This window comes from Gekko japonicus, unplaced genomic scaffold (assembly GCF_001447785.1).
Source record: "Gekko japonicus isolate JY-2015 unplaced genomic scaffold, Gekko_japonicus_V1.1 scaffold103, whole genome shotgun sequence".
Classification (NCBI taxonomy): domain Eukaryota; kingdom Metazoa; phylum Chordata; class Lepidosauria; order Squamata; family Gekkonidae; genus Gekko; species Gekko japonicus.
Window position 1 is genome coordinate 1897302 of NW_015160210.1, and position 17746 is coordinate 1915047.

Genomic DNA, 17746 nt, shown 5'->3' on the forward strand with positions numbered 1-17746 from the left:
CCTGCCTGTCTTTCTGACTGTCTGTCTCTGTTTCCCCCCCCTCCTACCGTCCTGTCTCTCTCTCTCCCAACCCCTCTGTCTATCTGTCTTTCTGTCTGTCTGTGGCCTACCCACCCACCCTACCTTTCAAGGGCCCGTTGACTTCTTCCCCCCTTCTACCTTCCTCTCTCTCTCTCCCAAACCCTCTATCTGTCTGTCTCTCTGTGTGTTTGTCTGTGGCCCACCCACCCACCGTACCTTTCTAGGGCCCGTTGACTTCATCCTCAACGGGCTTTGCAGCTAGTTTCCTTATAAAAGAAAACATTCTTGAAATGAATTTGCCTTGCAGCTTGATAACTTCAGCAGATATTTTTGTAATTATCCAAGAGAAAAAGGTGACCTCCTGATAAAGTTACGAATTTGGGCTGCTTTGATTCCTGCAATTCAAACAATGAACATGAAAACAAACCCTGCCCAAATTACAAGTAAGTCTGCCAATGACACTTGGGGGAGGGGGGGGCTGATTTAAAGTTTATAATGGACAGGATGGGGTACAGCTGAAATGAGGCTGAGAAAATTCTTATGGACCTCGCCCTGGAAAACTAAAAACCAAATTATTCTTTTGAAATGGAAAAACACTGAATGAGATGGAAATCCCAAATGAGAAGATAAGTTTACATAACCTCAAATAAACTATTTCGTGTTCCTGTAAATGCTTACACCATCAATTTTCAAAGTTTTCCATTTTAATTTTTTAAAGCTTAATTTAGCAAGTCTCTTCACTTCACTGGAAATGAAGGGGAAAATATTATTTTCTGCCTGAAACAGTTAACAGTACACCGGAGGGTAGAATGGGGGGGGGGGGAACCATCGATGTTGTCTTCCACAGACAACCAGTGTCTCATACTGTGAATGATTCTTTGTGAACGCTGGCTCTGACACTACTACTTGTCTCAAAACTGGTGTTCTGGATAGCACCCAAAATGCATTTGTAATGGTGTTGGAAAATGCAAGATGTTCCTGGTGGAGTTTACTCAAAGTATGCTGTTCAGAGAAAACAAATGGATGGGTTAACTGGGCCAAGAAGCCTATAGAATCTAAACAGATGCATCTGCAGGAATTGCAGTATACGTTTCTTAGCTGTGACCAATGATAAATGGAAGGCTGAAGAACATTCAGTCTGCTGACAAACTAAGTGCAATAGCTGCTTGCAATCATGCCCTTAAAGCTGTGTGTTCCAGACTGGGAAATGAGGGCAGGAGCTGGACTCCGAAAGTAGGTCTAGCCAAAATGAGACTACAGGCTTGTTTAAAAATAATGGAGCAGCTGGCATGGAAGGGTTGGTGTCTGACCACTCCAAAGCAGTCAATATAGCTTAGCGGACAGTGCAAAGGTGAAGGAAGAATGTAGGGTTGGACCACAAAGACTGCTTACAGAGTGAGATTCATGGACAGGTTTTACCCATCCCACTGCAATCCGTTGAAAAGCAGCTCCTAAAGATCAGGGCACCTTTGGGAATGACATGTGACGCAGCACAGGAACACCAGTGAGAAGGAGGAATTGGGCAAGAATCATTCCTCACCCTTTGTGCCTGTGCTTGTGCCATTCCCAAAGTTCACCTAAGCTTCAGGAGTAGCTTTTGGGAAGGTACCAGGATAGCAGAATGAAGGGGCAAAGATCCCTCCCCTGAGTTCGAATACTTAAAATTCAAGCCACAAAATAAAGCTTGGAGGAAAACTGAGTAATCAATATTGGAACTGAGTGAGGAATGTGGGGTTTCTGAAATCCATTCTGCATCTATACTAACCAGAGTTATAACCTTCTAAGATCATTGACTTCAATGGACTCAGAAGGGTGCAGCTCTGATTAGAGTGGCTCTGTAAATCAGTTTCACATTGTACAACTGATGGGGATGCAGCTGAATTCCGCTGGCTCTAAAATCAGACCATTTCCCTTCCTACACAATCCCACAGGTGTATTTCAACATGTCACACACAGGTTACATTTGCTGCTCTTGCTGAATTAGTATCTGACTTATCTTGGAGTGGAGATTAAATATTTAAACAAGCCTAGAGAAGGCTGAGCAAGACAGGAGAGAGGTTTATACTGGCTTGTTTATGTTGGAAGGAAATAGAATGGGGGGAAAAACAAGCAAATAAAGGCAGAGACATGATTCATGCATGTTACAACCATATAGGCCACTGGAAAATGAACCAGCATAACTGTGCTGTAATGACACACTAAAAGCCAACCACTTCCCGAGGATAAAAGGAGCCTCATATGAGTAAGGTTGAAGTTGTGCCCACACCCAAGTCTAAACGTTAAAAATAGAACATACAAGCCAGGCTTACGAAAGGAGCAAATGGTACTCTCAAGATCTGTTCAACTAAACAGAAAAGAACACAAAGCCAGTTATTATACGCTCTGTTTTCCAAAGTTTTCTCCAATCTATTTATCTCAGGCTGATTTAGCACTAGAGAGAAGGGGCAGAAGAGGAATTGCCACAAGGAGACACCAGTTAGCAGGGGGGCAGGGGGATGTTGTACCATGTGCAACGTTTAGCCTCGACCAGGGACCAGGGTTCCCAACCTGGTGGAACATGCTCCTGTTGGAGATCAGGGCCCTGCAGGATCTATTACAGTGCCACAGGGCCTATAAAACAGAGCTGTTCCACCAGGCCTTTGGGTGAGGCAGAGAGCATCCAATTATTCCATCTATTGGACTCCCCTGCTGCACCTTCCATCCTGAAACGGCCCATCAGGTGAAGATCCATAGTTTGGTCTAGGGCCTAGCGGCTCCAGTTTTTGTAGCTACCATATTAAACTGCTGTACCATCTGTTTTGTTTATAGCTCAGTTTAAATCTGTTTTAATTATTTATTATGGACAATTTTTATGAAGTGTTTTAATTTTTACTATGACATGTTTTAACTTTTGTTGTCATTCGCTCTGAGCCCATTCGCGGGGAGAGCAGAATATAAACCGAAAGAAAGAAAGAAAGAAAGAATCCCTTTACTGGATTCTGTTACCTATCTTGATACTGCTAGCTCTTGGTCATTCTGATCAGCTGGAGCCAACTTGCATTCACGTCTGCAAACCTTCCACTCAGAACAGAAATGCCAGTTTGGTGTAGTGGTTAAGTGTGCGGACTCTAATCTGGGAGAACCGGGTTTGAGTCCCCACTCCTCCACTTGCTGCTGCTGGATGATCTTGGGCAAGCCGTAGTTCTGTTAAAGCTGTTCTCTCAAGGACAGTTCTGGAAAGAGCTCTCTCAGCCCCACCTACCTCACAGGGTGTCTGTTGTGGGGAGGGGAAGGGAAAGGAGTTTGTAAGCCACTCTGAGACCCCAAGTGAAGGGCGGGGTATAAATCCAATCTCTTCTCTTCTTCTTCTTAAAGAAATATAATCAGCAGTATGAATTGCTGATCCTTGAGAAATCCTGCTCCCAAGTGAGTCTAATGCTGGGAAACTTGGCCTTTCAGATGAGCACCTGGAAGAACGAGCACCTTTGCAAATAGCATGGAATGCAGTACAGGAACTCCAGCCAGAAGAAGGAATTGGCAGGTGTCACTCCTCACCCTTTGTGCTCATTTCCCCTCAGCCTGCTTCAACCCACTGGAAGCCAGGCAGCTGACTGCCAGCTGCATACAATGACTTCATTGCCTGCAGAGCAGAAGGGTCCTCCCACCAGGTATGGGAGCTTGCCATGGCATTCCCAAAAGGGGGGGGGGTTTGGTCACCATGTATTCCTGTGAGCAGGGGGCAAGGCAGAACAATGAACTGGAGTATACTTGATTAACTATCAGTCCTTGTTCCCCATGACTGTTGGATAATAAAGTTTCTACTCTAAGTCCAGTTTCCTACTGTAGATCCAGGATCTAGCAAGTGACATGCATCTTAGCAGGAGGTTGGAAAAGTAAATACTTCAACGAAGCTTAAAAGAATTCAAATGCTAATTAGAACCTCTCTCTTTTATAAAGAAATAATTTACCTGTATAGAGAAATGTGTTTGTATGCCCTCCAACCACGATATCCACATTTCTCACTTTTTGAGCAATGCTTTTGTCCACAGTAAAACCCGAGTGACCCAGTGCAATGATTTTGTTTACTCCCAAAGTAGAAAGCTTGTCCACTTGTAACTGCAATGCCGTGATTTCATCTTCAAAAAATAAATCCTGCCCTGAAAATCGAGATAAAATTTTTATTTTATTGTGTTGTCACAGAACATAATTTCTTAACATCAAAGCACAAGAACATCACAGATACCATTTCCTCTCAATTTCAGCACTCCTCCTGTTTGTATGCTAAAAGTCACCTCATTTCATTACCCCTTTTACTGGATCTATCTTAATATAGAGGTTTGGTGTAGTGGTTAAGTCCGCGGACTCTAATCTGGGAGAACCGGGTTTGATTCCCCACTCCTCCACTGGCACCTGGCTGGATGACCTTGGGCAAGCCGTAGTTCTGTCAGAGCTGTCCTTGAAAAAGAACAGTTTCTGTCAGAGCTCTCTCAGCCCCACCTACCTCACAGGGTGTCTGTTGTGGGGAGGGGAAGGGAAAGGCGTTTGTAAGCCACTCTGAGACACCTTTGGGTAGTGAAGGGCGGGATTATAAATCCAATCTCTTCTTCTTCTTCTATACTGCAGGGGATGCTTTTGGCCACTTTAGTGGTAAGTAACTGATTTATTTAATCAGGCTGATGTCTTCCTGAACCAAACAAAAATATAAATAACTGTGTTGTAATAGGTGGTTTTAAGTACCCACACATTGATTGAGTCAATATGTGTTCAAGTTGGGAAAAAGAGATTGAGTTTCTAGACACTCTCAATGACTGTGCCATGGAGCAGATGGTCACAGAACCTACTGGGGAGAGGTGATTCTGGATTTGGTCCTAAGTAACGCCCAAGACCTGGTAAGAGAAGTAAAAGTGATTGCACTGCTTGGGAACAGTGACCATAATGTTACTGAGTTCAACATTTGTATAAATAGGGAGTTGCCCAGAAAGACCAATACAAACACTTTTAAATTTAAAAGGGGTAACTTCTCTGAAATGAGGGGACATGTGAGGAGAAAACTGAAAGGAAAGGTAGAAAGGGTCAAAACCATTGGGGAAGCCTGGAGACTATTTGATAGGCAACGTAAAAACTGATAAATCACCAGGCTCTCCTGACAAAAATATGTAATCTCTCCTTAAAATCAGCCTCCATTCCTGAGGACTGGAAGGTAGCTAATGTCACTCCCATCTTTAAAAAGGGTTCCAGAGGAGATCCGGGAAATTACAGGCCAGTCAGTCTGACGTCGATACCGGGTAAGTTGGTTGAAACCGTTATTAAGGAAATAATTAGTAGGCACATTGATGAACAAAAACGAGGCAAACTCAGCATGGGTTCTGTAAGGGAAGATCTTATCTCACTAACCTGCTATTGTTCTTTGAGGGAGTAAACAAACATGTGGACAAGGGGGACCCAACAGATGTTGTTTACCTTGACTTCCAGAAAGCTTTTGATAAAGTTCCTCATCATAGGCTCCTAAGTAAGCTCAATAGTCGCATGATAAAAGGACAAGTCCTCTTGTGGATCAAAAACTGGCTAATTAATAGAAAACAGAGAGTGAGTATAAATGGGCAATTTTCTCAGAGGGGAGTGGTAAGCAGTGGGGTACCACAGGGATCAGTACTTGGTCCACTGCTTTTTAACTTGTTCATTAATGATTTGGAGTTGGGAGTAAGCAGTGAAGTGGCTAAATTTGCGGATGATACGAAGTTGTTCAGGGTGGTGAAAACCAGTGAGGATTGTGAGGCACTCCAAAGGGATCTGTCAAAGATGGGCAAGTGGGCGTCAACATGGCAAATGGGGTTCAATGTGGCCAAGTGCAAGGTGATGCACATTGGAGCCAAAAATCCTAAATATAAATACACGTTGATGGGGTCTGAACTGGCAGAGACAGATCAAGAGAGAGATCTTGGAGTTGTAGTAGATAACTCACTGAAAATGTCGAGACAGTGTGTGACTGCAATAAAATTATAGCATTGGAAAAAGTGCAGAAAAGGACAACTAGAATGATAAAAGGGTTGGAACACTTTCCCTATGAAGAAAGGTTAAAGTGCTTGGGGCTCTTTAGATTGGAGAAATGACAGCTGAGGGGTAACATGATCGAGGTTTACAAGATTATGCATGGGTTGAGCAGGTAGAGAAAGTACTTTTCTCCCTTTCTCCCAATAAAAGAACTCGTGGGCACTCAATGAAATTGCTGAGCAGTTGGGTTAGAACGGATAAAAGGAAGTACTCCTTCACCCAAAGAGTGATTAAGACATGGAATTCACTGCCACAGGAGGTGGTGGTGGCTACAAACATGGATAGCTTCCAGAGGGAATTGGATAAACATATGAAGTAGAAGTCCATCAGCAGGTATTAGCCACAAGGTATAGATAGGAACTCTCAGTCTGGGGCAAGGGATGCACTGTATTCTTGGTGCTGGGGGGGGCAACAGTGGGAGGGCTTCTAATGTCCTGGCCCCACTGATAGACCTCCTGATGGCACCTGGTATTTTTAGCCACTGTGTGACAGAGTGTTGGACTGGATGGGCCATTGGCCTGATCCAACATTGGCTTCTCTTATGTTCTTATATTAGCTGCACATGTTACATGCCTAACAGAACATTCACAGAGTCTGGGAGCCCAGTTCAAACAACCTGCTTTAGCAGTAGGAAAACAAACACTGGTTTTACTCAAAAGATGGAATCCATCACACAGGGCAAGTGGCACAAACTTCTAGCCATGCTCTAATTGCCAGGCAAGATTTTTATCATCAGTAGTAGTAAGAACAGGGCTGCCTTAACCTGGATAGCCCAGGGTAACCCAATCTCATCATATCTCAGAAGCGAAGCAGGGTTGGCCCTGGTTAGTATTTGGATGGGAGACCTTGAAGGAATACCAGGGTCATGACGCAGAGAGAGGCAATGGCAAACCACCTCCGAAGTCTCTTGCCTTGAAAACCCTACAGGGTCACCGTAAACAATCTGTAACTTGATGGTACTTCCTAGCACCAGGAACAGGCTAATAGTTTTGTCAACAGCTTACCAAGATGATCTTTGTGATGCTATACTGCAGGACTTGACAAAATTTTCTTTGGTTCTAGGAGCCAGACTCATTTTTTAGTGTTCAGGGTTTGGTATTTCAGGGACCATATTTTCTCATTTTTCCTGCCACAAAACCTAAGAGATTCTCACAATTTTATTAAAGTTATAATAAAAGTTTTAAAGTATATAAACCAGAGGTAGATTCAGGGGGGATCGCGGGGGATCGCAGTTCCCCCAGGTGAGGTGCGGGGGGCGGGGCACATGATGAAGTCCCACCCCCTGCTTCCGGCCGCCCCGCTTCCGGCCCTCATTCAGCCAGGAGGAGGCAGGAGAAGAGGGAGGGTAAGTTGCTCCCCCCCCGCCTCTCCCCACCCCTGCCTGCCTGCCTGGGGCCAGGGAGGGCCTTCGCGGGGCTTCCTCGCACTCCCGCCGGCCTTGCAGGTCCACCGCCGGGCCCCTCATTGGCCATCATACTTTTAAAAAAGCACTGGTTTTTTTGAGGGGAGGTATAGTCCACTAAGACTAGCGTGCCACCTGTCCAGGTTGTCCAGAGGTCCCCATCAGCTCAAGAACTGCAGATCTTGGAAGCTAAGCAGGGTTGACTCTGCAAGTATTTATGTCACACTTCCGGTGATGTCAGGGGGTGTGGCCTTATGACACACTTCTGGTGATGTCAGGGGGTGTGGCATATGCTAATGAGTTATGCTAATGAGTTCCCCTAGCTCTTTTTCTACAAAACGACCCCTGATATAAACAAATACAGTAGTAACACTTCTTGGCCCCGGTCACACGGGCCGGATATCTCGGGGGAGAGGCGTGGCTAATTGCCCCGGCGCAGTTTAATCCACGATTACACGATCAGAGGCCCTGGTGGCACACCACGGGTCCTTCCCTTGGCGCCGGCAGGTAAACGAGGGGGGTGATCACACGACGATCCTGCGGCGCGGCAAAGAAGCAGCGCGGCGCAATCACACCAGCAATGGCTAGGCGCCGCTGCCATGGCAAACGGGGTCATTTCCTTTTTAAGCCAGAGGAGTGGAACTTTTGGTTTCACGTTCAACGGCATGCGCGATTCTGCGCGGCAATGGAACTTTCACATTCCTCTTCGTGCGTATGCGCTGTTGGGTGCTTGTGCGCATCCTGTGGAGACTTGGGGGGAAAAAACTGTTTGCGATGGGACATGGGCGGGTGCCGGATGCCACGAACTACCACGGGAAACGCAATCAGACGCCAGCCCCTGCCCCGCAGTTTCCGGAAACTAGTACCTCGGAGGCACTAGTTTTTTACGCCGCATCTTCGGCGGGAAGCCTCGGGTTCGCCATGGGAGCTCTACGCTTCCCAGATGTTGTGGTGTGATCGCGCCCGGAAAATCCGCCTGTCATCCGTCTCAGTAGCGTGGCTACTGCTCCGTGTGACCACAGCCCTTGTTTAGCAAACCATAGCCTATATTACCATGTTTTACCATAGTCCCTTTATTTCTTTTTAAAGCCCCCTTAACTGAATACTGGAGACAGTATAAAAATCCTCTAATGAAGTGTTCATCCACCGCCATTAAATGGCGTAAAATCAAGTTTACATATAAACAAGCAATGACAAGAACTTCATGTACATATATGTCACAGAGCAAAGCATTCTGACAGGAAAATATAAAGCAGCTTTGTCTTTCCTCTGAGAACTACTGAGAGATGCTACAATAAAATCACTGCCGAAAATACCAGACACCACAATGAGATTTCTAGACACCATGGAAACCAGGTACCTGGAGTCTATCAAGCCCTGCTATACTGTAGAGTACAGCAGCAGCCCTGCCAATCTGCAAAACATACCTCTGTCTGCCAAACAGGTATCAGACCTAGGGATACATCCTGCTCTAGAAAACTGGAAGTGAGGGTTAAGTACCACTCTGGCAGCTGTGTGCCTGCACTAGAACTGGGAACGTTCTGGCAGGCAGCGCTTAAGACTGAAGCAGTCAGAATGCTAGAAACATGAGATAGTCAAAACAAGAACCTGCATTTCTGTAGTTGTGTGCTCTTTCACTTTTTATATTTTTTTTACTCAAGTGTTTCCACTAGATATATACTGAGAGAGAGAGAGAGAGAGAGAGAGAGAGAGAGAGAGAGAGAGAGGGGGCGCGCGAGAGCGAGAGAGTGAGCGTGAGAGCTTGCACAAAGATCAAAGGCTAAGGAAGGAAATGTATCATGCTGAGGTGAAGGCACCATAAAGTTCTGAAAACAGACAGTTGCCAGATACATAAACTGTTTATTCTATGTAGCATTTCACTAAAGGGCAAATATTTAGCTTTTCCTGATCTCTTTTGGTGTGAACAAATTGAAATCTGTGTCTGATACAAAAGCTATTGTACTTCCAGCTTCCAGGGCCTGAATAAGAACAGTAAAAGAAAAACTGTATGGTTTGCCAGACTAATTTTGGGCCAGCATGTAATATTAAAGATTGATTTTCTATACTTGTAATATACAAGAACTGTGATTGAGAAGCTGCCCTATTACATTTTTTTTGAGTACAGAGATAGAGTAAATCTACAAGGCATGATAGTACACCAACTGAAACTATTCCAAAGCTGTATATAAAAAAGTTATATACTTTTAAAAAGGGGGAGTCAAGAACATGGTGAGATATGGATATTATCTCTATACTTAGAGTAAATGTTATTATGGTAGACAGGGTAAGAACCTAACTAGACTCATGTTCTCAGATATATACCCTGCCTGTTTATCATAAACAACAAACCCCATTCTATTTCCTGTACTTAGCAAGTAAATGATCTCTGCTTCTACCTGCAAATGTCAGGTTCCCAGTCAAATCACTCTCCACACACACTTTGGCAGTGAATGCTTTATTTAGAGATATGAGATGCTGTGGGTTCAAGCTCTTTGTTAGGACTGATTTGCAAAGGCAGAAAAAAGCAAGATATAGGTAAAACCCCAAAATTCCATGCACACCTATGTCAGCATTGCTATAGTGAACTGAAAGATATACAGTCACTATCTAGCCAGGCACAGTCTTCTACAAGGGCATTTCTCGTGTGAAAGATGTCTTGGGACCCCTTAGGAAAATTAGCCTCCCTAACCAACTACACACACTCTCCCCCCCCCCCCCGGAATCAACAGGCAGGGGGGGGCGAGGGAAAACAGACTACATGCAGTGTAAATCAAAGATGGAGAATGCAATGCAATCAGTTCAGTCAGCCCGCCCTGATGCCAGAGTCTGACAGCAAACCACTGTGTGTGTGTGTGTGTGTGTGTGTGTGTGTGTGTGTAAAGTGCTGTCAAGTCACAGCCGTCTTATGGAAAGCCCAGCAAGGGGTTTTCAAGGCAAGTGATTAAGCAGAGGTCTGGCCTTCCTCTGCAGAGTCTCCCTTCCAAGTCCCTTCCAAGTACCAGCCCTGCTTAGCTTCCAAGATCCGGTTATACCATGCCGCCTTCCATCTCTACATGCATGGTAACATGTTTAAGTACACACACAAATATTTACTTAGCATATGTATCAGTTTCATCACCAACTTGATACTAAAAAAATAAATAAAAAGGGTAGTGAGATATCACAGAAATGTAATCAAATATGAGAATGCATACCTGGATTTGAAAGAAAAGGTGTCTCCTTTGTGGTATAGCCAACAATTCCCACTCTTTCTGAGCCAACATTTAATATTGTATAAGGAAAGAAATACCCTGTAAAGTTATTTGCCAATTGCTTGCTTGCTTTAATATTTGCACTTAAAATAGGAAACTTGAGATTTTTAAGCAGTGGGTCCAATAATCCATCTGCACCATTATCAAATTCGTGATTTCCCAATGCCTAAAAAAAAGGTGGAGGAAAGTTATTTGCAAAGGCCATAAATCATAACAAATTTTCATTCAGGTGAAACAGAATGCTAAGAAAAATCGTTGCACATAGAACAATCTGCTCTGCAGATTTGTACACAAGCAATATATATTATTTATATGTATATAATATATATAAATTGAGATTTTCTTCCTCTGACTCTCTGACATATTTCATCTTAGGTATCCAGATCTGAAGATGCACTAACTTAAGTTCCCTGACAGAGTCTGTAAGAAAAGTCCAACAGAACTGGAGCCCAGACCCAAAAGAAAATTTCTGTTCGTGTTTTAAAGTAAAGCAAAGCTCAACCTCATATCTGCCAGTTGCCTTGAACTGAAACTGAATTTCAAACAGAAAAAAAGTGTCAACCTCGGACTCTAGTTTGCCATGTTTTGGGGGGATGCAGGGCCTGCAGAGGGAGGGAAATTCCTGATGGTGGGGTGTGTGGGCGAGTGTGTGAACAACTCTGTTGTAGTGGCAATGTAACTCTTCCCAAGAAACCTCCCTTGTCAGGGATGACCTTGAAACCTAACTGTGCCTGCTTTGCTGTTATAGATGAAGTAACCATGTATTCTCAGGTGGGGGGTGTAGAGCATGTGAAAGCTAGGCAGGACGATTGTGGGATATGACTGGATGTAACTGAAGGGAGGGGGGTTCGTTTGAACTGTCTATATCTTTGGCTTCTCCAGCCAGAACCTCAATTCTGACACAGTATCGGTTTATTCCTCAATAAACAAATCATTGCCAGAGAGTGTTGCTGAGAGTAACTTTGTCCAGGAGTCTGACAACTATTCAAAATAAGTGGTTCAATAATTAGTTTCCACTGATAGCACTAGAAAACAAGGGTGAAAGAAGCGGGAAAAAGAGTTCGGATATGAGTAGTTCACAGTTATCTTAAGTTCACGGACATACTGCTTTTCTTGAATGAAAACAAAGGAAGAGCAAGTCTTGCTATCCTGTTTGCTGATCTGGTTTTTCTAAACTTTATATTCTATCAGAAATACTTGCTACTTCAAATGATGACTTCAAGGTAAGGATGCATATTCAAAGAACCAAATAAGAATACAAGGCTTTAATTCCAGGACTCTGTTCCCAGCAGTAACACTCAGTAAGATGCCTCTGCTTACAAGGGGGGAGCCTGAAGGTGACAGCCACAACCTGGCATAACATTCAGTTTTTGAAAAATATTGAACATATTAATGGTAGTCTATCAAGGGCTATGTTTATAGGGAATGCACCCTTTAAATGGCTTTTGCAAGCAGGCACCATGCACGAGTGAAGTCCAAGTGGCAAGTTCACCCAGGGGGTGAATTTACCACCTGGACTTCACTCGTGCATGGCTTGCAAAGGCCACTTAAAGGGAAAGCTTGGAAGCAGGGGGCGGAGCAAAAGGGATCGCTGAAATGGCTTGCATCTATTTCAGCCTAACAGCTGACGGGCACAGCAGCCCCACTGTTAAGCTGAAATGGGTGCAAGCTATTTCAGTGATCCCTCTCTCACACACTGCCGCTTCCCATCACGAACCTCCAAAACCACATGGAGGGTTATGGATAGGGATGGGCATGAACCTCTGGTTTGCAAACCATGAATTGGAGATGTTCATCAGGAAATTGTCACAACCACGCTGCCACCTCCGCTCTAGCTGTCTTAGCTCCTGCTTCATCCTCCGCAGCTCCGATGTATACCAAGGTGCTGCATTGGTGCGAGGGCATAGAGGGCATCAGGGAGCAATCTCATTGATGGCTTCAGAGAGCCGGTGTTCCCAGTCCTCCACCAGCTCATCCAACGAGCCGCCAGGGGGCATTGGATCCCGCAGAGCTTCCTGAAGCTGAATGGGGTCCATTTGGCTCCACTGGCGAGCATAAATGCACTCACTGCCTAAACAGGGAAGGCACGGAATGCTCAGCCAGACCTTCAAGCGAAGTGGTCAGACCATGGGACTACATCTGTAGTCATCTGATCCACATGTATCCCCATCCCAAAAATCAAATCCAGTGTGTGGCCCACTTGATGCATGGGAGCCGATACAAACCGGGAGAGTCCCAGTGCCTCCATGGATGACACCAGGTCCCTGGCCCGGGAAGACACTGCATTATCAACATGGACACTGAAGTCACCCAAGACCAAGAGCCTGGGGTATTCCAATGCCCAACCTGATACAGCATCTAGCAGGTTGGACAGGGTATCTGCCGGTGCGTTAGGCGGTCGGTACACCAGTCAGATAGCCAAACTCTCCTCGCCATCACACGCCAGGCCTACACATTCAATGCTGGAGATTGTTGGGGCGGGCAGTGACCTGAAGGAACAAAATTCACGGATAAGCAAAGCCACACTACCCCCCGCCCATACGTCCGAGATTGGTGAAAGACCAAAAATCCAGGCAGGGTAAGCTGGTTCAAGGTGACAGTTTCACCATTCCTCACCCAAGTTGCAGTCACACAAGCCAGGTCTACCCGCGACTCCATGAAATAATCACGGAGCACATTGATCTAATTATTGATAGCCCTGGCATTGACTAACACCAGTGTCAGAGAAGGGTAAGTTTTCCTAGCCCCACAACCAACATCTCTCGGGATGGGACGTAGGTGGGAAGGAGTCCGAGCATTCCCATATCTCTGACTTCTTCCATTCCAATTAAAGGAATAGCACCTACCCTCACTGCTATATCTCCCCCGCCCCGTAATCATTGGTATCCCTGGCCCTTGCATGGCCCCCCGTCATCGGTGTTGTCAAACCCAATTCACACTTTCCAATAACCAACAAAAGGCTGTACCTACCCAGCTCTAAAAAACCACACAATTTGTCTCTAACCACTATCTGACTGAACACCCCATCCACCTCACTGACTATCCAATTAACCCGCCCTGTTACAGAATTCCAATCTAATTTGATTAATAGGCTAACAATCTCAATTTAATCAGTGGGGGAAAAATTAGATTGGGGAAATAACATACAAATTTCCCCTCTAACCTCCCCACCCCCACCATATAAATTATCAATAACTGATTAATTAAAGCTACATAAATACCCAATTTAATCAATTAAATAGTCACAATCTCAATTAATCAAACTAATATTCAGCTATCAGGGGGTATAAACATATAACGTCAGGAAGCCTAAATTACCTAATTCAACAACAAATTCTGCATGGGGTATTTAATTTGTTTCTAGTCTGATCCTGCATGTAATGTTCTTATGTACTCCAAGCTGTGAACCCATTTCCCTTATTGGCAGTACAAACAAAATAAATGCACCTGGTTTAAAATGCCTCTCCACAGATGCTTTGTGCAGGAAAAGGTACAATATGCTCTAGTCCACAAACTGAGTTCCTGATTTTGGATAGGGTCCACTTTTTTCAAGGTAGATGGCCTGTCATAACTGTATACTATCCACTTGAAGCAGATTGATACCCTATAGATCACAACACAGATGTACCACCTACTCTCCCAAACAGTAAAGTACTTTCAGAATATTTAACACTATTGTACACTTCATCATCAGCTGTTGATACTTAATAGGGATGTGGGCTTCTTTTCCTGGAATAAGGTCCAATTTTTATTCCTACAGATTCTGGAATATATGGACGAATTTCAGCTCAGAATGAAAACATGGAACAAATGAATCAAGATGCTGAAAGAGCCATGATAACTTTCCCCCAGTGTTTTAAGTTACTAACAGAACCTATGTGAGGAAGGATGTGTAATTTGAGTTAGGGTTCGCTAGAATGGGGGAGAAAGGAAGAAGGAATTTAAATCTTTCTCTGCTATGCAGTTTCACCAATTAAAACTGACTTGGGTAGGACAATGACTCAGAGCTAGAGCATCTACTGTGCATGCAGAAGGTCCCAAGTTCATGCAGCAATATCTCCAGGAACAGGCACAAAGTGATTCTGGAGAACTGTTGCAATGGTCTAGCTCCGCATAAAGCTCATTTGTGTCCATGTGTGCACATCCCCACCACCATCACCGTTATCTTGCAAAGGAAAAAATACAGGATTTACTTACTGATGTCTGAGGACTACAAGGAAGTAATAATGTAGTAATGCTCCTAAATTCGACAAATAAAAATAATCTGTGGATTTGTCATGGTGTACTGAATCTGTTTCACTGTAGAGATACCTGTTTATAATATCTTCTTTATTTACAATTATACAACATAAGTGGAAACAAAAACAGTTTGTCTTGTGCTCTTGAATCCATATGGAGATAATGGGGTGCAACATCCTCAGATCTTAATTAATTTATTTATTTATCAAATTTATACCCCGCCCTCCCCCGTAGGGGGAGTTACAGTGCAACCCTAACTAGAGTCACACCCCTCAAAGCCTACTGACCTCAACAATTTAGCACTGCAATCCAAGTCAGGCAGATTTTCTTCTCTCTCTAGGAGATCTATCCCCTTTCCTTGGCCTGAAATGGGAGTCTTCACCTACTTCCCAAACTTCCTTGCCAACATTCCCTCAGTTCTCCTGTCTGTGTTAACCTGCTCTCAGTCAGGGCTGAATTCTGAAATTGTCAGTATTCCACTCTTCTCAGCTAGGGCTGAAATCAGACTGAATTCTCCTCAGCATCCAGTTTGGAAGTCTTTCTCTGCTCAGCTGATACCAATCAGATCTCTTGGAACAGCCGGTCACTCAAGACTCTCTGGCGCTGTGAAGAATTAACCCTTCACAGTCCTTTATCTGTCTACACCGCACTTCTAAACTTTAAAAGTGCAACTCATAATTCTTGTAATGTTTTTGATGATAATGTATTATTATTTTATGTATTAACCTAAGTTACTTGGTTTCTTTTTATAATTGGTTTGTTGTAATATTGGAAGTTGTATTGAAATACTTATAATAAAGTATTAAGAAAAGAAATTGCAGTCCATAACAGTAGTCTATGGGTGCTTGAACTACATTTATTTATATATACCCTTCTCTTCTCCCCAACATAGACTCAAAGACCCTAACATTGTGTCTTCCCCCATTTTATCCTCACAACAACGCTGTGAAGTATGTGATACTGAGACAAAATGACCAGCCCAAGGTCATCCAGCAAGCTTCCATAACAGAGTGGGGATTTGAACCTGCGTCTCCAATATTATAACGATGATACCACATTCTCTTTTTATACTTCCTTTATACTGTGGTCTTCATAAGGGTTGTGGGGTTTTTTTGGGGGGGGTGCTATCAAATCACAACTGACATGGCAACCCCATGGGGTTTTCAAGGCAAGAAATTCAGAGGTGGTTTGCCATGTCTCTGCTTCACAATCCAGAACTTTCTTCGTGGTCTCCCATCCAAACACTCACCAGGGCTGACCCTGCTTAGCTTCTAATATCAGGTTAGCCTGGGCTAAAGTTATTATCAATTCATTAACAGTTATAACTAACAAATAGAACCAGCCCCAACCTACTGTTGACTATCTGACAACAGTGCAAGTTATCTGTCCTTGATTTCAGCAACTCTTGCTTCGGTCTAAACTCAGTTTTGAGTCGAGGACTGTCTACATAGGTTTTTAACTGCGTCTTATTTCTACAGAAGGCAGAACCAGGAACCAGCTTTTCCATCATGCCCTGAGATACCATTTTTCACCCCCAAACGGTTTTTTTGAGTGAAGTTCCAGCCTGAAACACAACTTTGCTCATATTTTAATTGGTCCTAAATAGAAGTTATTTCCAGGGTATATCTGGAAAGCCAAGATACAGCTATCACTAACTGAAGAATCCTCTCCATTGCAGAAAACTCCTTTTAGTTGTTGTTTATCACACACACCTTCCTTCCGATGACTCTTCTATTTCCTGGGGGGGGGGGGCGCTGCCTTCTCGCCTCGCTCTTTCCCAGCGAGGTTTCCTCCAACATTGTTTGGAGTTCGGCAAAGGGCACGAAGAGAAGCCTCCACCAAGTGCTCAAGCACGCTTGTGGACTGGCAGCCGCCTGGATGCCAAAGGGCACCGGAGGGAAGAGGGGAAGGAACGGCCCTTTATCGCTCCCGCCCGCCTCCCTGCGGAACAGTTCGCCCAAGCGCGCGGACTTACCATTGCGTTGTAGCCGAGAAGGTTCATGAAGTACACCACCTCCCGGCCCTTGAAGAAGCTGAACCAGACGGTGCCTTGGTACTGGTCGCCCGCGTCGAGGAGCAGCACGTGGCGGTGAGTGTCGCGGATCCGCTTGATCATGGTAGCCCTGCGCGCCACGCCGCCGTAGCAGTCCTGCCCGGCGCACTTGCCAGAGTCGCGACTGGTCTGCTCTACGCGGGCATGGACGTCGTTGGTGTGAAGGATAGTGAGCTCAAAGGCTGCCGAGGACGCCGCGTACAGCAACAGCAACGACAGCCCCGGGAAGCTTTGCGCGCGCTTCTGCGTTGCGCGCTTTCTCTTCATTTTCCAGGCACGCACGCGTTTCTCACTCGTTCTCACCACACGGACTGGTAGACACGGCGGGTTGCAGAAGCGCTTTTAGTCGCAGAGTGCCAGGAGGGCGGGAAGAAAACCTGTGACGCCTGCTTTGGGGGGAGCCGCCTGTTCGTTGAGGCGCTTGCCAAGCCTCGGTGCAAGCGTCCCTATCTATCCTGCTCTGCCCTGGCACGACTGGGAGAGGCCGCGCTGCTCCTTCGAAGACAAGCTTAGCCGACGGCGCTTGCCTGCCCCTCCTTTCCATGAATCTCGTTGAGAAATGTGGGCCGTTCCTGCCTCTGCTCAGGTTGTTGGACTTAATTTATGCATTTAATTGGATTTCTAAACGTGCCTTATACGGAGGGCGTGGGTTTACCTAGACATCAAATTGAGAAACCTTGAAGTGTCATTCGGAGGACTCAGAGATACATACACAAGGTTTTATTTCCTCAACGACCCCGTGAAGCAGCT

General features: G+C 44.9%; 1 protein-coding gene across 1 annotated transcript in view; it reads right to left on the bottom strand.

Annotated features, from left to right (window-relative positions):
* Positions 1-17344, bottom strand: part of NT5E (5'-nucleotidase ecto) — a 54344-nt gene extending 37000 nt beyond the window's left edge. The window contains exons 1-3 of the mRNA XM_015409387.1: positions 16919-17344; positions 10648-10870; positions 3969-4157 (exon numbers count right to left, since the gene is read on the bottom strand). Coding sequence (XP_015264873.1) covers positions 3969-4157; positions 10648-10870; positions 16919-17263 — 757 coding nt within the window. The 5' untranslated portion in view covers positions 17264-17344. The remainder of the gene's footprint in view (positions 1-3968; positions 4158-10647; positions 10871-16918) is intronic.
* Positions 17345-17746: the final 402 nt, after the last annotated feature.